This window comes from Vipera berus (assembly GCF_964194415.1).
Source record: "Vipera berus genome assembly, chromosome: W".
Lineage (NCBI taxonomy): Eukaryota > Metazoa > Chordata > Lepidosauria > Squamata > Viperidae > Vipera > Vipera berus.
Genome location: NC_138210.1, coordinates 65,920,381 through 65,942,020, shown reverse-complemented (window position 1 = coordinate 65,942,020; position 21,640 = coordinate 65,920,381). Strand labels below are relative to the sequence as shown.

Here is a 21,640-nt window from a genome sequence, read left to right as displayed (position 1 = left end):
AACAGACAGTGGGGAGGCAGTGAGCTCTCCTTCTTTGAAGATGTTTCAAGAGACGCTGGATGGCCATCCATGTAGGATGCTTAAGTAGTAGATTCTTGCACTGGGCAGGGAGTTGGATTAGATCAGGCATCTCCAAATTTACCAACTTTAAGACTGGTGGACTTCAACTCCCAGAATTCCCAAGCCAGCCAAGCTAGCTGGGGAACTCTGGCAGTTGAAGTCCGCCAGTCTTAAAGTTGCCAAGTTTAAAGATGCCTGGAATAGATGGTCTCCTAAGTCACTTTCACCCTTTTTATTCTGTGATTCTATCTTTCTAGGAAATAGCTAGATTAGATTGAGTTATAGGGATTGCACAGAAAAATCAGGGACAACAGAGAAGGCAAGTGGAGTTGGCTGGAATGCTCCCAAGGACAAGAATGAAATTGTCTATTTTCTATCAGCATTCATTGGTTACTGTTTTGTCTTGTCCTAGAAGCTTGTTCAAGATGCATGTGGTTCAGACCTCCGATCTGAACTCCTGTGATGCTGTTGCCACTGATTTGAACTCCACCATCTGGAAGTCAAGAAAAGAATCACCTTTGTTAAAAATCAGGTTAAGTAGAGAAACATCTTACAGGGGTTGGCTGATTATATTTTGGGAAGAATTGCTTTTACTCACAGGAAACTGTAGGTGTAGAATGCCACAGGAATGACTGATTCTGCCTGGGAAATCCAATATCACCTTGGTGGGAGCCATAATATTGCTGGGGGGAAAATGTTCAGATTAAAAAAAAGAAAGAAAAGAAATGGATGAGTGTGAATGGGAACTGAAAAGCTGACCATTGACCAAGATCACCTACACACTTATATCATCTTGATGACCCAATTTGAAATGGATTTTTTTTTTAAAAAAAGAAATCAGTTCAAAACTGATTCAATAAAGGAGAATATTCGTAGCTCAGGGTTGAAAGGAGGGGTCGCTGGTGCTCTCTGAGCTTGCTTGTTTTCTTGCAGACACTTCATTACCCAAATTAGGTAACAGCATCAGGGCTACTAAGGAGTGCCACTTAATTATGGTTTATTTGATAAACCACAAAGGATTGAGTTCATGCAACATGCTAAGTAATCTCACCATTCCACCTTTTCAAGATCTTGCACGCTCTGTTTCAAATGGTGGATGTTCTCATTTAAAACCTCTTGAGATCTCATGTGGAGACCCAGGGATCCCATGAACTCAGATAACCTTATATGTGATTTCAGCCCTTTTTAAATTTCCTTTTTACAGAGGATTGCATTTCCATCAGAAAGGATTGCTGCTGCATAGAACTGTGTTTCATCTAAATGAATTCTGTTGAAATACACTCTAATAAAACTGATTTCTTCTGTATCTTTGGGAGACCAGAAAGGGTAGCAAACAATATTATTTTTAAAGCTGATCTTTCAAGTAACACAGCATCCTTCTCACCACCAGCCACTGATCTCACAGAGTTCCCAAACTGTTAACTGTCACAGATGATAGTGCCTTCGATGCAACATTAAAGAAATCCTCAATATTCTGGCCCCATGTAATGTGCACAGTGTAGAACGATGAGAGAGAATTGGACCATTGGAATCATTCAGTTTAACAATGAAATCTGAGCTTGGGCACATATAATATGCACCACTTATAAACAAAGAAAACTGAATTATGGGATCTATTGTTTATCACCTAATGCCATTTAATGCAACTTTCTGACCCATCCGTTCTCCAAATGTACAGATGGCCGCTGAGTCTAGAGGTATTTTGAAATCTAGCCAAAGCAAGATTGTTCCAGGAGGTGCTTGGCCCTTTGGTTTGTTTAATTAAATAGCTGCCAGGCACAAACAGCCAGAACTATTCTGTGAATGGCCCAAGTACATACTTTATTGCTGATCATCTATATTACAAGAATCTCACCAGACTATCCTTTGGGAAATGGCAGATATAGACCTAAGGGTTTGACCTCAGATGTTTCCCCTCTCCAAATTGACTCCAAGCCTCACCCTAGAGGGTTCCCCTCCTTCAGATGATTCTACCCAGGGCTTTTTTTTCCTCATAGAATGCTCAGAACGGAGTTCCGGCACCTTTTTTGGATGGAATCTTGTAGGGTAGACAAGGCGGATTGTATGACATGTGTGAATTCCGGCACCTTTTTCTTTTACAAAAAAAGCACCATAACAGTACATAACCTGTTAAAGCTTCATTGATTTTAAAAACTGAGTGCACTTTTTCATACTCTGGTTTTCTTTTATCGTTTTGTACCCACCCAAAGACATTTTGAATAGGAGCAAATTGGATGGATGAATGAATGAATGATCTAGTTTCTTGACAAAAGAAGCTGTTAATCACTAGGGATCTGATTTGGATCACTAAAAATTAAAAAATCTTAAACCCATATATTCTCACTGGACCCATTTCCAGTAATTAATATGTCAATCCATCTAGCAACCTGAACTGTTTCTATGCCAGGTGGTCCTTGTAAATAATGTAAACTGATTTTTGTTTTCTTTGCCCTCCATGTTCATATCTCCTTTTGTGTCATGTGTAAACCAGAGAGCAAAGATTAACTTTAAAAAAAAATGAACTGCAAGTTCTGCAGGGAAATTCCTTTGGCTAAAGAATGAGGTAATTGTGCAGGCTGCATTTGTGTGTATTTGTTTGTGGACCTTTGGGAGCACAAAATTGGTCCAGTGTTTCTGATTGAACAAAGCTATGGACTGTTTTCCCTAATGAGAGAAAGTTCCACGAAGCTTCAGTTTGGCCACCGTAGAAGCAGGACACTGAACTATGATGCTTTGATCCAACAAGGACTCTTAGAATCTTAGTGTTAATATTCTGTGTCGCTATTTTGGAAAGAAAATGTTGGGGAATCAAATTCATAGAACCCTGGAGAAAGTAAGCAAGAGAGATTCAGAGAAGATCTGTTAAGGATGCTTCTCTCCATATTTCCTAATCTTCTTCCTGGTATTTCTCATTTACTTACCGGTGGATAATGATGGTATGCAGGATAATTTGGATATATTGGAGAAGCAAATGTATCTGAACGGGGCCGTTGCTTATTACCTGTTTAAAAAGGGAGTGGGGGAAGAGAAAAGGAATTAATACAACCCTTTTGAGAAGTTCTCCCAAATTGTTTGGAGAAGTGAAATTTCTCGCTCTTTTCCCACATGTGTTGACTTCAACATCCCTAATCCTCCCTGCCAGCATGGCCAAGAATACCATCTAAAGGTCAGGATCCTTAGTATTAATATTTATAAAGCAGTATTAGTACCACTTTATAAAGCCTTAGTAAGACCACACTTGGAATACTGCATCCAGTTTTGGTCACAATATTATAAAATAAGATGTTAAACTCTGGAAAGAGTGCAGAGAAGAGTAACAGAGATAATTAGGGCCCTGAAGGCTAAAATGTATGAAGAATGGTTGCAGGAATTGGGTATGGCTAATCTAAAGAAAAGAAGGACTAGGGGTGAAATGGTAGCAGTGTTCCAATATTTAAGAGCCTGCCATAAAGAAGAGGGGGTCAACCTATTCTCCAAAGCACCTGAAGGCAGGACAAGAAGCAATGGATGGAAACTAGTCAAGGAGAGAATCAATCTGGAACTAAAGAGAAATTTCCTGACAGTGAGAACAATTAACCAGTGGAATGGCTTGCCTTCATAAGTTGTGGTTGCTCCATCACTGGAGACTTTTAAGATGACACTGGACAGGCCATTGGTCTGAAATGGTATAGGGTCTCCTGCTTGAGCATGGGATTGAAACACCTCCTAGGTCTCTTACAACTCTGTTATTCTGAATCTAACTACTTTTGAAAATTTATCATAACTCTCCATCTTCCTCCACATCCTCAAAAAACTTTGATTCAGGTATTAGGTGGCAAACTACAACTGAGGTGTAGTTTGAATGAGGCCACAGATACACTTAATTTCAGTAGAGATATTCTGGCAACGGCCATGGCCATTACAATCATGGTAACAGAGAGTCAACCAAAGCAAAGATGCTAACAGCTATCCTTTGCTGATAGAGCAGATGTCTGTTTGTATATGCATCCACACCCACAAACACATGGTTGTGTGCATATAGTCATTTGTTCATTCTTCCTGCTATGGAACAAGTTCTGTTATACAAAGAATCTGCAAGCAAGGCCAGAGGTGATAATAGTTCCATGATGGTCTCACTGTGCAGGGGTAGCATGCCTGGTTTCATTCTGAGCTCCAGTGAGCAAAGATGAGTAGATCTTCCCAAACAAGACAGAAAAAGAATACCTCTGAGTGTGGTCCTTTGTGGAGTCTGGACCTCTGACACATGAGGGTTTTCCTGCTCTGTCCCTTCAGCTTTCTTGAAAAACAAACCATCAGACTAATTAAAAGGTGATCCCCTGCCCATGTCAGCCCCCTAGAGAAAACCTGTTCACATTTATGCTTCTTCCTTCAATAGAAGAAACAGCCTCAGCTTCCTTTCCTGGTTCCCAGCCAATGACCATTACTCTTACAGGCTTGCTGTGAGAGCTGTAGTCTTCAAAGGTGTTCTGTAATCATAGCCACCATTTTAGATTAAATTAAATAGGCTTGAGACAGCCCCCGGCATATTGAGCAAAGTTTGATTATTGTATATGATTGAACAAGAGCTTCAGCATATTAGTTTACACATAGGCTCTCTTGGTAGTGGTTCATGGGACATTAGTCACTCACTGTTTTCCATACCAATTCTGATCATGGGTTTGATCAGAATTGGAGGGTTTCCAGCTACGTTTGTCACTAGTTTGAATATCTGTCTCTGTGTGTCTCTTTGTCTCTCTCTCTCTTTTTTTTTCTCTCTCTCTGTCTATCTGTCTGTCTGTCTTCTGGCTCTCTGTATGTCTGGCTCTCTGTCTGTCTGTCTGTCTCTCTCTTTTCTTATGAATGACTAGCTCATTCTATTCTACTTGGCATGAAAGATTAAATTAATAATTATATTCTTACATTCCTGTTACACATGCTTTTACTTCGGTGAAGGGTCCCAGACACTTTGTTCCTTAAAACGACTTTTGGTGGTATAGCTTCTGAAATGGGAAAAAAGCAATGATTATACACCCTACTTATCCTTTATTTGTTGTAGCCATGGATTCTTGAATTAATCACATTGGTTGGCTCTCTATATATCACCTTAAGACAAAATCATGGCTTAGAAACCACAATAGTTAAAATCACACAATATGTTAATCTATAAATTACAGCCTTTGGCTCCGCACACTTAACTATAGAATGTTTTGGTCATGATTCCAGGTACTATCACTGATAAAATGTTTGACTTGGTGCCACAATCAATTAAAATAATACCACAAACTGGCTACAGCAATTATATGTGATTTGTAAACCACAGTGGTAGAATTCACACAAGATGACTCAAATTAACCATGATGGTTTGATTCACACATTTTCCTAAGCCAAACCAGAGGAAACTCATTGTCAGGACCCACCCCAAACCACGTCTTAGGGGGACAAAACTCTTGGAGCCAAATCTAGTCCAAAAGGAATCTTTACTATGACATGCTTGGTTGTAGGAATACAAGACAGGACTTAATATTGTTCTACAAACCAAAACCTTATAAAGAGTTCCCAGTTCAACCCCCCCCCTTAACCCCATTTGGTCAGCCCCCCATCATTTACCTCGTATCATCCCTCTCGTGGGAAAAAGGAACTTAGGACCTTTTATGTTTATTGCTCTCTTCCTTGACACAAGCCAGATGCTACCTACCCTAACCCTCCCTTTTGTTCCCCCAGTTCAAAAGGCTTCTCTTTTCCTTTGAAATGCCTAATACAGGCTCAATACACATTTGTTCCTTCCTCCTCAGGAGATGGCAGAGTCCAGGAACAATGTTTTTAACATACATTTATGAATATGATATAAATGGATTCTGACACTCATTATGATTTTGGGCGATATGTGAGAGGTACCTGAGTATCTTGCAGGCCTAATCAAAAGATTTTTAGATAGTCTTGATTTTGAAATATTAAAGATAAAATGTAACTGGCTTAGTAAAATTTCTTCATATTCACTGGATCGTCTTCATGGTTTTCTAAGCTGGCAGCTTCCACTTCAATTTTTATTTAAGAAGCAAAGTGCTTTGAATCAAAATGCTAGTCACAACGACTGGATTCATGTGTCAAGATAAGCAAGAGTTTCACTCTACTTTACAGGCTGCATAAATTTGATCCATTGTACAACTAATTTTCAGGAAATTACACCACTGAAATGATCCTTGGTTCTTCCACATAGGGTTTTCATTGAACAAATGCCCTTTATTCTCCACACAGTTTTGTTCTGGGGTCCAAATATCCCTGTTCTTTATTCATAAGTAATCCTTTTTTCACTAGTACTTCATTTTTTTTTCTTTATTACAGGAAAAAAAATTGTACTAAAAAGAGGAAGAGAAGGAGAAATAATTCCAGTGGATCTCTTGACATCAGCTCAAAGAGTTCTGGACTTTATAGCCCCTTCTTGATTTAGTCCATCAAGAGAAGAACAATATTGCATTGCTACGTTGAAAAACTGAAAGCAGCAGACAAGCTGGCTAGTCATGGTCTCCAATGACATAGGCAAAAGCTTGCAAGAGCTCCAAGAAGAAAGTGCTGATGGGCAGTCTCTCTAGCTCTCTCACACAAACAAAACAAAAGACACAATCAAATGGGGGTCTAGTCCAAAGCAACCATACTAGGCTACAAAAATATAAATGTCCACTAGCTGGCAGCAAGATGCATGAGAATCTCTAGCTGTTTGCTACCATCTAGAGGTTCTACTAATTTTTGCAGCCCAAATCTGCTTTACTAATGGGGCAACTGGCTGGATGCTATCAGTGATGACATAAGCAGTTGCTTACAGAACCTCGATTAGTTACTGACAGACCATTCTGGAAACAAGATGTCTATTGTGCCACAAGAGCCAGCAGTAACTGAGCAATCACTATGGTTCATTAATATTCAGATGTGAAATGAAGAGGCCATTTGGGCAAAGTTGTTGGAAATGCTGAGCAGAGGAAATCTTTTGGGAAACATCTTCCCATTGTCCAATGAAATATGAATTAGAATGCATGCTTGGATTCCAGATCTGTCTTCTATAATGAGAGCTTTTCACTTCAGTTGGACATCACTTCTTGTCATTCCAATTCAGGAAGGCCTGTGAATAATTTAAATTCAAGAGATTGGAAGGGATAGTGTTCAGGAAGGCTGATGTGGAAATTTCCGAGACTGGCTTATAGTCAAGTTGGATCCTTTTTTGGGGTCAGAAGCCAAAAACAGCATTAACCTGTAGGAATTGCAATGTATGGGGTGGGGGTGAATGATGTATTGATGTCTTCAGAGCTCAGACCAAAATTATTGGTCTATCTTGGGGCATTTGTAGGAAGGGTTTGGGGTAAAATCCATTTGGAGGCCAAATGTTGGCCATGCAATCTAGGTTTTGGGGAGAAAACTTGGAATAATACATGTGGTGGGTTGCTAAATCTGGGTCTAGCTAGTGAAACAGAAAGAGGTGGGACCAAAAATGGAGAAAACAAAGGGGGAACTTCTTTAAGAGCCCTGCTGGTGCAGTGATTAAAGTGCAGTATTGCCGGCAAACTCTGCCCATAGTCTGGCGTTGGATCCTGATGGGGCTCAAGGTTGACTTAGCCTTCCATCTTTCCAAGGTTTGGTAAAACGAGGACCCAGATTGTTAGGGACAATATGCAAATAATGTTTTGACATTGTAAACTGCCCAGTGCTGCAAAGTGCCATGGGGTGGTATATAAGCCTAACTGTGGCACAGTGGTTAGAATGCAGTATTGCAGGCTAACTCTGCTGACTGTCAGCAGTTTGATCCTGACTGACTGAAAGTTGACTCAGCCTTCCATCCTCCCGAGGCTGGTAAAAATGAAGACTCAGATTGTTGGGGTCAATATGCTGATTCTGTAAACTTCTTAGAGAGTGCTCTAAAGCATTATGAAGCGGTATAAAAATATAAGTGCTACTGCTATTGCTAAAAGCTAAGCACTCAGTTTTGATCACTCATGCAACGATTACGAAAAGAGGCTTTTCAGTCTTCAGATCAATTTCCAGTGAATTAACTCCAGAAAAGCAGAAAGGCTACATGATCCCCCACCCCACCCTTTTTACATTACACTTGCCATTTTGCACAGGTGACATTTCTTCTAGGTGGAAAGTTTTAAAATTTTCTTCCAAACCATAGGTAGGAGAGAATGTTCGGTGTTCTTCGGATCTCAAAGGGGTAAGACTGGCTCCCTTGGAACTCAGACCGGGGGGGACCTTGGCTTCTGTTCTAGAAGAATTCTCCTTCTGCATCTTTCAGAAGTGAAAAAAAAAGACAATTTGGCAAGGCAGGAAGAACACCCAGCTAAAGCGATCCTGAATGGAGGCCAGAGGTAAAATCCCCCCAGATTAGGCCCCAGAAGTGCTTTGCTAAAAGACAAATGGGCTCTTTTTTTTTGGGGGGGGGAACAGTTGCCTTTTGGAAAAACACCTTTGGAAAAACAACCAACCATGAGCTGGATGGTTGAGAATCTCTGTAGACCTCCAGGTTAAGATGGTCCTCAAGTGCGTAATCTAAGGAAAGAGAATGTTTAAAAGGAGTCCTCTATTTCCATGAAATTGTCATGGACAGAGGGTATACAGAGGATACACCTGCCTTTCGTTTTATGATAGGCTGGCTGTCTCCCTGGCTTCTCAGGCTCCTATTTGATGCCTGGAAAGATCCTGAGGAGATCCCCTTTTGCGACCTTCTGACCAGCAAAATCAGTGGGGGAGCCACCTTCACTTAAACAACGGTATTACCGACTTAACAACTGCAAGGATTCACTTAACAATTTTAGCACGAAAGGTGGTAAAACAGGGCAAAACCTCCCTTAACAAATGTCTGGCTTAGCCACGGAAATTTTGGGGTTAATTGTGGTCGTAAATTGAGGACCAGCTGTATTTCGTTCACATGAGACAGAACTAGTGGTGGGATTCAGCCAGTTCGCACCACTTCGGCAGAACCGGTAGGCCCAGAATGGACTTCCGGAAGCAGCATCCACACAGAGAACCGGTTGTTCACATACTTGAACCCCATGACTTGACAGCACTATTGCTTTTGTAGCAAAATTGCCATTCAGGAAATATAATGGCATTAGAAAAAAAAGAAAAGAAAAAAAAATAGGACCAGGTTTGCATAGAAATACTTTGAACGGCAAAACTGGAGTGCTGCTGTCCTCTGGAGGCTTATCATAAGAATGCATTTTGTAAAATTTATTCTTTACCAAAATATCTTGGACTTCACGAACAGCAGGCCAAATTTTCCACTTGTAACAGGAATGCACGTCTTCCATTTCTTTGCTGCAGTCTGAAAAACAGGGACAAAAAAACAAGAACGAGTAAAGGACCAAGGGAGACATTAATGCCTTTCTTCACCTCCCTCAATCTATGTTCAGATCGGAAATGGCTTCAAAGAATAATACAATAATTAGTTCATTTAGGACTTCCGGTGGCTCCGCGGCGACGGAGGCAGCCTTCCCGGGCTGCCCGCGGCTCAGCTGTGTGATTTTTCGCCCGAAACAGCGCCGATCAGCTGTTCCGGCGAATTTGAAGCCCCCTCCTCGGGAGAAGAGGAGGGGGTGAGCCCCCAGGTAGGGGTTGAGTTCTCCGGGGCCGCCTGAGCTTGGAGCTTGGGCGGCTGAAGGATTGAACTCCCCCGCAGCCTGGGCTGCTCCCAGCTGGCTAGCGTCTCTGCTCCGGACTTCATGGAGCAGAGCCAGGCGTCTGCGACCATCCCTGCTTGAAGGAGAGACTATGAAAGGAAAAGAGCAGGCAGAGCAGTACAAGAGGGAAAGATGAAGAGATGAAGAGGATTATTTTATTTTACTCTCGAGCTTGATGGACTTTGCTTAAAATTTAAAGTGAAAGTGCATCACAATTGTAAGTAAAAGATGGCGTCTAAACCTCCCCCTAGAACTTTTCGGAGTGCTGGAAATTCTCCGGTGCAACAACAATCATTACTGCAGGCGTTGCATTCTCCAGATGTATTGACATCGAAGGATCTTGAAAAACATACCCAGTTAATTTTGGAGTCAATGGGTGTTAAATTTGCACAGATGGAGGAGAAATTGGAGAAATTGGAGCAGAGAATGGAAGAAAGGATGGAACAGAAACTCAGAGAGATGAAGGTAGACATTTTGTCCTCAGTGCATAAAGTAGCTAAATGTGTGGAGGTGCTGGATGACAAAGTGGAAGAACTGACTCAAAAAAATGCTATATTAGAAGCAAAAGTATTGGAAATTGAAGATTTAAAAGACAAAATGGATAGCGAACTGAGTCTGGCTCAATTTTACCAGATGCAGTTTGCTGTTAGAATTAGAGGCCTAAAAGAGAATATTAAGGAAGATTTAAAGCAGCTGGTTTCTGAGGCTTTTGAGGTGGTATTGAACCATCCAGCATCTGAAATAAAACAAGGCATGGACAAAGTGTTTCGTGTGAACTCGTGGATTGCTAAACAGAGAAAGTTGCCTAGAGATGTGGTGGTTTATTTTGTAAAAAGGGAAATTAGAGATGAAGTTATACAAGCTGCCTATGATACTAAAGTTGTGATTGCTGGTCAAGAAGTTTTGGTTCTAAAAGAAATTCCTCCAAAGATTTTAAAGAGAAGGAAGGACTTTATATTTCTTGTGCAAGAGCTCAAGCAAAGAGATATAAGGTTCAGATGGGAGATCCCAGCTGGGTTGAGCTTCATGTATGAAGGCAAAAGGTACTGTTTGGGTACTGTGAAGCAAGCGCATGATTTTTACAACAATGTCTTAAAAGCAACCCCATCAACACTTTTGGAAGCTGCAGAGGGATCTGGAGAAGGAGAACATCAAGAGGATGAAGATGGACAGATAGACGAGAATGGTACAGGAGGAGATCAAGCTGCAACTAGAGAACATCCTAGAGAACAGAGGGTGACGCGTGCTGCCTTAAAACGCTCAAAAAAGATAAGAAAATAGGACCAGTAGAAATCTATGGAACTTCCACAACATACTGATAGTCAAATTTGGAATTAATGGACAATTTACTACAGAGGAAGAGGAAGAAAGTTTTGTGGGTTAATGTGGGTTAATTTGTGTAAGAACTATCTATTATAGCATATTTTGGCTAGAGAGGTTAATAGGGATAGGTGCTTGTGATGTGTAAATGAGAATATGTTTAGGAAATAGTGAATTGTGGAAGAACATAGATGGGAATGACGCTAGTTTTCTTTTATTTTAGTTCTTTATACATATTTAGTATTATTATTTATTTATTTATTTATTTTATTTTAATTCCATTTATATCCCGCCCTTCTCCGAAGACTCAGGGCGGCTTACAAGCTTAGCAGTTAAGGATTGGTTTACTCTATATAAGCTAGAGAGTGATGGATTTTAGAGTTTATAATTGTTAGTATATGATTGTTTATGATTGCTTTTTAGATATATACCTTGTATTTTGCTCTGGGAAGTCGGGGGGGGGAGGGGGGGAGGAGGGGAAGTAGGGGGGGGAGGCAGGGGAGGGAGGAGGGAGAGGGGGAGGGGGGGATAGGGGGAGGTAGGGAGGGGAGGAGGGAGGGGGGAGGGGGGTTTTTTAAAGGAAAACTGTATTTTAAAACTTTTCAATAAAAAAAAAATAATTAGTTCATTTAGTGACTGTTCAAAGTTACAACAGCACTGAGGAAAGGGACTTAGGACCATTTTTCACACTTACGACCGTCGCTGCATCCCCATGGTCACATGATCAAAATTCAGATGCTTGGCAACCGACTCATATTTATGATGGTTGCAGTGTCCCGGGGTCATGTGATCAGCTTTGTGAACTTCTGACTAGCAAAGTCAATGGGGAAGCCTGATTCATTTAACAACTCTGTTACTAACTTAACAGCTGCAGTGATTCACTTAACAATTGTGGCAAGAAAGATTGTAAAATGGGCCAAAACTCACTTAACAACTGTCTTGTTTAGCCACAGAATTTTTGATATGGCCCAAACCCAAACGTATGAAAACACCTCCCCACCTGCATGCAATCAACACCCAGATGAGCATAGATTAAAACTAAGATTAACATCAGACCAACAATCAAGAAGTAAACAATACCCCAATCAAGGAACCACCAAACAAGCCAACAGTAAACATCCCAACTAAATAACCTCTAAGACTACCCCCACCAACCTTGACAGAGCAAGCCACTAGAATATAAAGTCAGAGCAAACCCCACTCCCCACTAGCATTGATGATGTTGCCTAGTTTGATTAATGAGACGTATGCAAGAAATCAACTAATCTCAGAGAGCACCAAGGAACCCTCATGACTAGAAGACCTCTGAGGTCCCTTCCAACTGTGTTATTCTGCTATTCTGCTATTCTACTATTTGGCTATTTGGTTATTCAGCTATTCAGCTATTTGGCTATTCTCTTATTCTGTTATTCATTACAGCTACCGAGAGACAGTCTACTTTAATGATGAACCCAAGCCAAAGTCCAACAAATGGAAAGATGGTGGGCATATGTCTCCTATTGAGTGTCCTGTCCCTTCATAATTATGTGGGATTATGTGGGATGGCAACCACCATGCATCTCACTTACCCCGGAAGCTCGGCCTTTGCCTCATCTCATTAGACCAACATCTTCTCATGAGATCAATCAAGTCTCCCAGCTTAAACACTTGATCAACCTGCTTCTCCAGATCTTCCGTCAGTGGCCTTTGACCTCGGGGAATATGCATCTTGATCATGGCACTCATGTTGGCATGGTGGAGATCTGGGCAGAGAATGGAAATGGAAACTGTTAATGGTATTTTTTTTAAGGGGAATCACATAAGCCCTGGTGATTAGGCATCCATACAAACTCATTAAACAACAGGAACAAACAAGAAATATGGACAAAAGAAATGGAAGAGTGGAGATGAAAGGAAAAGAAATATTTCTTGTTGAGCGTCACCCTTCCCTCTGTCAATTCTCTCTCTAACTTTTTATCTGGGCAGTCTGGGGGTGATATTTCTGCAGGGAGGGTCAAAAAACTCAAGAAGGTAGCCATAAACATGCAATGCTCCTCAGAAAATTTAAAACAGTGTATGTCATGCTACCAACATAAACCAATCTAATCATTATTCCTTCCTTTATGTCACAGAATTGTAGTTTTTGGTGAGGAAAACCAGGAAATCAAAAAACACTCCCAAGAAATTATTACTCTGAATATTCTTTTGAGGATTATAAGGGAGCTTAAGTGAAATTAAGCAAACATAAATTTGCAGATCATGAATATGCTTTGCTGTCCTTTCCTTTCAGACAAGAATTACCAGTGGGTGAGGCTAAAGGGCATTGCACACCAAAACAACTAGACACACAGATAGTTTCCCCCTCCCCATACCATCACCTCTGATGAACACCTAATTCCCACAGCACTGTCTTAGGCCTAAAGATATTTACCATGTAGTAGGCAATATTGCTATTATCCTTCTCATCTTCTCATCTTTCCTTGTACCTTCTCCTATTGGTATCTTATGATTTATCATATATTGTTTGTATCTGATAATTTATGGTTGTAACTATGATTTATGATTTATGACCTATCACCTTGTTGTTTGTATGTACACTGAGAGCTTATGAACTGGAGATAAATTCCTTGTGTGTCCAACCACCCTTGGCCAATAAAAACTTCTATTCTGTTCTGTTCCATTCTGTTCCATCCCACTCTACTCTACTTTGCTCTGCTCTAATTCTATTCTATTCTATTCTATTCTATTCTATTCTATTCTATTCTATTCTATTCTATTCTATTCTATTCTATTCTATTCTATTCTATTCTATTGAAAACCCATTTTAAAAAATTTGAATTAAAGAAAACGTGGTTGCTTCCCACATCCAATAGCTTTTCCCTTCTGTCACATTAAATATTCAAATATATCAGCAATTTTCAAAAGGGCTTTGGTTGCCATTCCTGAGATGCTATATTTTTGTGGATCTCAATCCTAAGTAACCCTGTTCGGCCAAGTCAAGAGTATCTGCTTTTTTCCTTTCATTGTTGGACAAATTGGGTAACATGAATGCTACTTCTAATAATCATGTTTTAATGGCATGTGAGAATGACTTTGGGAGACAGGGAAGAGATGCTACAAAGAGAACAATCAGATAAGAGGAGGATGAGCCCTCGCTGCATAACGTACTATCAGATTGGCAAGATGTGTTTAGTGTAGTCTTACAATAAAGCAGAAATAGCCATCTGGTCTCTTTCCTGTCTGGTCTACCTGGGAAAGAATACATGTGAAATCTTGGACAAGCAGAAAGCAAAGCAAAGAATGACTTACTGTGGTAAGGTTCTTGATTGCTTAACACTGACCACATCAAGATGCCATAACTGAAAGTAAAAGGAAGTAGATCAGATTTCCTGGTGGTCTCCCATCCAAGAATTACATTTGACCCCATGTAGCCCATTCAGGTTGCCTAGGTGTTCTTTTCTCTATTAGGCGAACTTCAAATTCAGCCAAAAGGATAGAAAGAAAAAGAATAGTGGGCTGATCATAAAATGAAAAACTCCTTGTTATGGAAAGCCAGTTTTAGGCAAATGAAAGGGAGACTCATGAATAGATCTCAGATTCCCCAGCTAGATCTTCTGCTTCCAAATGAAAATCAGTTCCAAACCAACTTTAACTCCAAGGTATGTGCATGGATTTAGCATCCCTTATTGGAACCTAGAGGCAACTCAGCTCACCTGTAGACATCCGTGCTGCGGGCTGGCTTGTAATTGAAATCAACAAAGGATTCAGGAGGCATAAACTCCAGGGTCCCACCACAGGTGCCCTCTTCCCCAGAACTGAGGTTATATTGCTGAGTAGTTCCTCGCCTGAACTTGGATAAACCAAAATCCGACACCTGAGCCAGAAATGAGGATGGAACATAAGCAGTGGCTAACAAATGCCATGCACATGGGTTACAAACAAAGTTAAATCATAATTACACAGGTTAGCAAATAGAACAGTCTTCTCTTTGTCTCCATCCTTCTGCTGATTTAAAAGCTACAGATGTACATTTTCAATCAACATAATACTAGCAAGTGACTAAATGAAGAATGCTGGTACATATTTACTGAATTTATATTCTGCCTTTTTCTTCAAGAGTCCAAGGCAGAAATGGTACCTTTTTCCTGTAGACTTGCAAATTACACCCCTAAAAGGTAGGCTGATGTCCCAAAGAGTAGCCTTTGTCTTTTACTCACTCTTTCAAAGACAGCAAAGTCCACATTTTGGACAGAGAGGACCACTGGTTTGAAAGAGGGGTCAAAGAGGCCATCTATGTCAAAACTGAACACCCGTCTCTCAAAAGAGGGGGAGGGATATGACATCATCTATCTCCAGTCTACAACACAGTTCTTCCAGCAGTTCCAAGAAGTCTCCACACCCATTTGCACTGCACAGGTGACCCTGAGGAACCCAATAAAGCTCCAGGTGGCCTCAATTACTCTCTTAGAAGAATGCAAAAGACCAGCTGTCTGCAGATATTATAAATCCTTCCATTCCTCACCATCCAGTCAGAGCTGAGGAAGCTTCTTAGATGAGAAGAGAAACATCTTCAAAGAAAAACAAGAAAGTCCATTTGCCTTGTGAAAAAGCATGTTTGGGACAACTATGACTTGGATCACTGAGAATCTCCATAGACATTTAAATAGGGTCATCTGAGAGAAGTGGCTCAGTGGAACATTGTCAGGCTCCAAACACCAAGAACAAGTTACTTTTAAGCAGTTTTCCTTATTGTTCCTCAGTTGCTTTACTTTGGAAAGATTCCTTCTGCAACTCCTTGCATCCTTAAAGGACCCATTTTCTCCCAACCAAACTATCTACATTTTGCTGGGTTTTTGGTCCTCTGGAATGCAGCCCCTCCTTACTGGGAATCCAGACTACATTCCATCACAAGCATCCATAGCTGAGGGTAGACTTGAACCAGAGTATCAAAGCGGGGGGGGGGGGGGGGGGGAGGGTGAAAATGACAAAAGGATGATGGTGTATCATCATGACACAAGCTCTGAACATCTCTACATGCATTGGGATGTCACATGTATGTACAAAGCAAATGGTGGTTGCTTCACAATGGTGGAATGCTGCTTTTGTCATTTCAATGAAAGCATACCATCCTGTGGACAGCTCTACTTGATAGTCATCTCTCTGGAATGTTGTAGTAATAGATTCTTAAAGCAGGACAGAGATCTCCAGCCTGTCCGGTTTTGCAGTCTGGTGGGTGGAGGGAAGAGTGGATGGTTCCACATAAGTATCAAAGATCTTTTTTTCATGAGGCAATTGGACTTTCTTATTTTCCTTTGAAGATGTTTCACTTCTCATCCATGAAGCTGAAGAGCTGAAGAAGCTTCTTGGATGAGAAGTGAAATGTCTTCAAAAAAAAACAAGAGTCCAGTTGTATCCTGCAAAAGCATCTTTGGGACAACTGTGATCTGGGTGAATGAGAATCTCCCTAGATGTTCTACGTGAATGGCCAGCAAGTGCTCCATTTGTGTGAGAGGCAGGCACACTTCCATGGCCAAGGGACTGGGGACCCCTGAACTAGGAAGTGGGCTGGACCAGAGGAATTCCAAATACTCCTCAAATCCTAATACTGTGAAATTCTGGGGGAGCCAAGAACTTTAGAAGTGGGAAAACTCACCCGGACATGCAGTTCCCCATCAAGTAAGATGTTGCTAGGCTTAAGATCCAGATGTAACAATGGAGGACTGAGATTGTGCAAGAAATTCATCCCCAGGGCTACCTCATACAGAATGCGGAAACGCAGGGCCCAAGGCATGGTGGGGACCTGACACATTAAGTGGGACAAGTTGCCATTCTCCATGTATTCCATCACCAAGCCCAAGCTGGGCACTATGGCTGACACCAAGGGAGCATCTGTCTGTATTTTGCCTACGAAGAGGCCAAAGAGTCGTAGGATGTAGGTGAAGCGGGCTTTGTCCATGGCACGGGCTTCATTCAAGAGTTCCTCTCGCGTGAAGGAAGTATTCCTGCAGGAAGTATAGGAATTTCAGTTCTGATTTCAATTCTGTTGGAGGATTATTGTGGGTGCAATGAAAGAAAGGTGATGTTAAGGAACAGCAGAGTTGATCTGGGGGAAGGGAGGAGCTTGTTATTAATTGAGGACTTGCAGAAAAATTTTCAAGATTGAAAGTACCCCCCAGTATAAGCCAGGTCAAGAAGCAAGTGCATTAGGGATTCCAATAATGCTATTTGTTGTAGCTCAGTAGTATAACAGAATCTTGAAAACTCTCCAAGTTTTTCTGTGTCCCATTTTAGTAGTAATCAAAATCAAATTGGGGTTATTTTGAGCTTTTTCCCCTCTCACACTCCCTTCATTCCCAGGCCTTACATCTTTTCTGTAAGGCCTCCTGTAAAAGTTTGGTCCTTCCTTATCCCCTTAGTGGCTTACTCATCCCTATACTGTATTCTTTTACATGAGATGAGGTTCATAAAGAAGTAATAATCAAAATCCTGAATTGGCATGGGAAACTTGGGGTTCTGATTGTTCTGATCCCTGATAGGATCTATTGGAAACTGTCCTTTTTGGATGCCTCTTGAGGAGGCATCCAAGTCAAGGGGTACTCTACAATTATCAAATTGCCCTCATGTCCTATATTTAATCACTTCCCCCACTGACCCTTTCAAATTTACGATACGGGAACAATGTTTGAAGATCTTTAGGGCCATATCAAAGGTTCTGAAGTCCATATATGATTGTGGGAGCTACAGATTATATATTTTTGTCAGGCAAGAAAAAGAAGAGATCTACCTTTCACTTTGCACTCAAACAACTTCCAAACAACCACTATTACCGGTTCAGAAACTTGACTGCAACATCGGTCCCCCACTCTTGGTGCCGAGCTCGGAAAATGTCCCCAAAAGATCCTCGACCAATGAAGGAGAAGTTCTTCAGGTGCTCCTCACTGATATGCTCACAGAAATCATTGGTAACAGCCATTCTTCTTAAACCTTCATCAGCCAGCAATGTTTGTGCCTCAGTAGTCCCGCACGTTAAAAGCTGTTTTCAAGAGACAGGAAGATAAAAATATAGCTTCTTTGGAACTGAATAAGACCATGATTGGCTTTGGAGTGCTATGCTGGGGATCACACCCCAACTGGGCCAGGAGAAGAATGTGGTCAGGGCCAGGGCAAACATAACCTCAGATTTAATGGAATGCATTTTTACATTCAGTTAAAATCAAAGTAAAGAATAGCTGTGATTTTTCATCATATGTTCTCCCCCTTCTCCAAACCACACAATTTATGTTGGAAGGGATATGGGGATCACACCTGAGGCTATTGGGGCCTACACCAAGACCAGATGTTCCCAGTTGAACATCTCTGATGTAGGTGCAAAACTCAGGAGAGCAAGGAGGACATGATGGTTTTGGCCATTTCCCAGCCTAATGTTGTCCAAAAATGCTGGGATTGGAACTTTATGAATTCCTAGTCACTCTGCTCGCTGGGGAATTCTGGAAGTTAAGTTTTAGCGTATCTAGAAGATGGCAGATTGAGGCAGACTGCTATAAAGCTAAGCAACTTTCATATAAAGAATGGTGGTTAGAACTGGGTATGTCTAGTTTAATGAAAAGACAGACTAAGGGTGACATGATAGCAGTGTTCCAATATCTCAGGGATTGCCATAAAGAAGAGGGAGTCATTCTATTCTCCAAAGCACCTGAAGGAAGAACAAGAAGTAACAGATGGAAACTAAACAAAGAGAGAAGCAACCTAGAACTAAGGAGACATTTCCTGACAGTTGAATGCTCCAACACTGGAAGTTTTTAAGAAGAGACTGGACAGCCATTTGTCTGAAATGGTATAGGGTTTCCTGCCTGAGCAGGGGGTTGGACTAGATGACCTCCAAGGTATCTTCCAATTTTATTATGATTATGATTCTGCTTGTTGTTGTTATTCCAATGGAAGAACCTTGCCAATCTTGCCACTAAATAATAGACTTTCCATTGTTCAAAGCATTACTTTTACTTCTTCTAACCTAGTGTCCCCCAAATTGGCCCTTCTAGATGGGAATGATAAGAGAAGCTCAGCATTTTCATTCATTCATTTATATGCCACTTTTATTAGTTTCACAAATAATTGAAGGTGGTGAACATATCCACCATGCCTGTCAAGCACCAGAGAAATCAGAAGATCCAGGCAGTTCAAACGGGCCTAAAGATTTATTGCAAGCTTAATCTCTCTGCAAAAATCTGAACTACCAAAGGCCAAAGCAAATTGGCAGTAGATAAAAGGAATTCAAGGTAGGCTAGATTTAGATCTCTTATGGGTACGAAGGGATTCATGACTGATGACACATTTGACCCTTCCCTCAGGCTCAGGCTGGTCATCTCCCACAATATCTTTCTTCTCCTATTTTCCCCGCAACAACATTGTGAGGTCAGTTGGTCTGAGACACAATGACTGGCCCATGATCACCCAGCTGAATAAGGTGGGACTTGAACTCATGTCTCCTGCTTTCTAGCCTGGTGCCTTACCCTCTAGACCAAACCGATTCTCAATTTTAAGAGGTACCAATAAAAGGGAAACCCCATTTCCATCATAGCATCAGCATTTGGAACTTCTGGGAGGTTATTGGAACTGGGGGCTATATTTGCACTATAGCTAAGTTGTGCCCCCATAATAGAGCTATTCCCAGGGCTTGCTGGTCAAGTTAAAATGGCACCTCCGGGGTGCCTGGCACAGATCATACTTTCTTGTCCTGCTATTGGGAATATAAAGATCTACCACTCAGAAACAGTTACCTAAGGGAGAAGATTTCTTGTGTGCTAAAACAGAATCTCATTATTTTAATTTTATCACAAAATATTAAATAATATGATTTGGTTCCCCAGGTATCTACAAAATGTTGTTTATTGCTGCCCTGGAATTTGGAGTTACTTCTGCAATAACAAGCCTTGTTTTGCCTAGTGATAAAACAGAATGTGATTTGCTTATGGCTTAGCATATTATTCATGCTAAATAATTGTGGGTCATTTAGTAAATCAGGGATCAGCAACATGGTTAACCCAGGCATTCCTAAACTAACAGCTTAAAACCAAATAAAAATCTTGTAAGATTTTAGGGTTCCCTAATAATAATTCAGCCTTTAAACACACACAAGCACACAGAGAGAGAGGGGGGGGGAAGAGAGGGAGAGAGGGAGAGGGAGAGAGAGAGAAAAAAAATTGGTGCATCCATTCTATCACACAAAATTGCACAATTGTTATCTCTACCTGAAGAAGCTGCTGAACTTTGCACGGGAAACATGATTCTGGAGTGGATAGATTCTTATTTTAAATAGGCCCAACTCTGTAAAGAAGCCAAGTTCAATTACTACAAATATTAATAGGATTAATACAGGCACACAAAGTGGAAGATAAGTATCATCTGAATTAAGAAGTCCATCTTATTAAAGATCTTGAGAACTTTTCAGAGAACTCACCTAACCCAGGGCAAATTTGATAGAAATAAAGCTGGTTTTGCAGGCAACAAACCTTTACATTTTGGAAAAGCCATCGTTGGGATCAGAGATATTAGTGTGTTACTCCTTGCCTCCTCAATCCCTCCTGCTGATAGTTTCGGTGGAATGTTCACTGCACACCTTTTAGACTCCCTGCATGGTGTACAAGACACCACCCACTTGTCCTCCTTTACTTCCTACTGGCCCAATGGGCCAGTGAAATGCAATTGGGGTGGGGTGGGGCAGACAAGAGGACAGGAGTGAGAGGGCAGGAGATTCCCCCAGCTGACTTCCTCCCACTATGGGAAACTGTAGATCAGGGGTCTTCAAACTTGGCCCTTTTATGACTTGTGGACTTCAACTCCCAAAATTCCTCGGCCAGCGTGCCTGGCTGAGGAATTCTGGGAGTTGAAGTCCACAAGTCATAAAAGGGCCAAGTTTGAAGACCCCTGCTGTAGATTGACTTGAACCCCAAGGCACTGAGTAGACTAGCTAAGGTGGTCCAAAAGTCACTCATTTTGATACTCTTCAACACCGTGGACAGAATGGACCTTTTGGCTGCAGTCACAGCCAATCTGGGATAAGAGACACAATGCGTGGAGAAGGTTGACTTCTCTTTCTTTTTTTGGACTGCCCACCCAGAACACTCCCTAAACTTGTGTACCTTTTTCTGTCCTTGTCGACTTCTTTCTGGCTGGAGAGATCTAACTTCAGGCCTTCACCGACATCTCTGGCTTAATTCCTCTTTTCTTCCTGTCAAGAAAGGCCTCCTTCTCAAGGCTTTCTTCCTCCCCCTCCTCCCTCCACACATACTTTCTCTTTCACAACCTTTCTGTTTTCTGAGTTCCTTCCCTTCGCAGACCTCCACAGAACCATAGAGTGCATCCCTTTCAAAAGTCCCAAATATAACTCATTTCACCAGTGATGATGACGGTAGAGCAGATGACTTCAACCTCGGCCTGATGAATGAGATTGGAAGCTTCCTAACTTGAGGAAGCAAAAGCTTGTATGGGATGACTTAGAGGTAAGAAAAAGAAGATTGAAGAACAATGCCCATGCATCTCTTATAAGAAACACATGAGTATAGCCAATAGCCATAGTGATTGGGAACATGTTGTAGACCAGGGGTCAGCAACCTGAAACAGTGAAAGAGTCACTCAGA

The 21,640-nt window shown here is 41.3% G+C and overlaps 1 protein-coding gene across 2 annotated transcripts; it reads right to left on the bottom strand.

The window, feature by feature from the left end:
* Positions 1-205: 205 nt before the first annotated feature.
* On the bottom strand, positions 206-21,231 carry LOC308676024 (receptor-interacting serine/threonine-protein kinase 3-like). Of its 2 annotated transcripts, XM_081341727.1 has the most exons (13): positions 21,143-21,231; positions 17,831-18,036; positions 16,657-17,005; positions 14,717-14,877; positions 14,313-14,362; positions 12,593-12,766; positions 9,267-9,349; positions 8,139-8,313; positions 4,960-5,039; positions 4,264-4,336; positions 2,982-3,061; positions 659-743; positions 206-553 (listed from the first exon to the last, which is right to left on the bottom strand). In XM_081341727.1, exons 2-13 carry the CDS (start codon positions 17,974-17,976, stop codon positions 444-446), a joined length of 1,566 nt encoding a protein of 521 aa, XP_081197853.1. In that variant the 5' UTR covers positions 17,977-18,036; positions 21,143-21,231; the 3' UTR covers positions 206-443. The 2 variants fall into 2 exon arrangements, with proteins under 2 accessions (XP_081197853.1, XP_081197854.1); XM_081341728.1 differs by lacking the exon at positions 21,143-21,231 and having other exon boundaries at positions 17,788-17,894.
* Between the last annotated feature and the right edge of the window lie 409 nt (positions 21,232-21,640).

Bases quoted from the DNA above. Each gene is read 5' to 3' on its own strand.
- LOC308676024 (XM_081341727.1), bottom strand. From the start codon at position 17,976: ATGGCTGTTACCAATGATTTCTGTGAGCATATCAGTGAGGAGCACCTG. The intron at 9,350-12,592 runs GTAAGTGAGATG...CCTGTTTTTCAG, and splicing joins GCAAAGGCCGAGCTTCCGGG to ACTGCAGCAAAGAAATGGAA. The intron at 3,062-4,263 runs GTATTCTTTTTC...CTTTTTAAACAG, and splicing joins ACAAAGGACCACACTCAGAG to GTAATAAGCAACGGCCCCGT.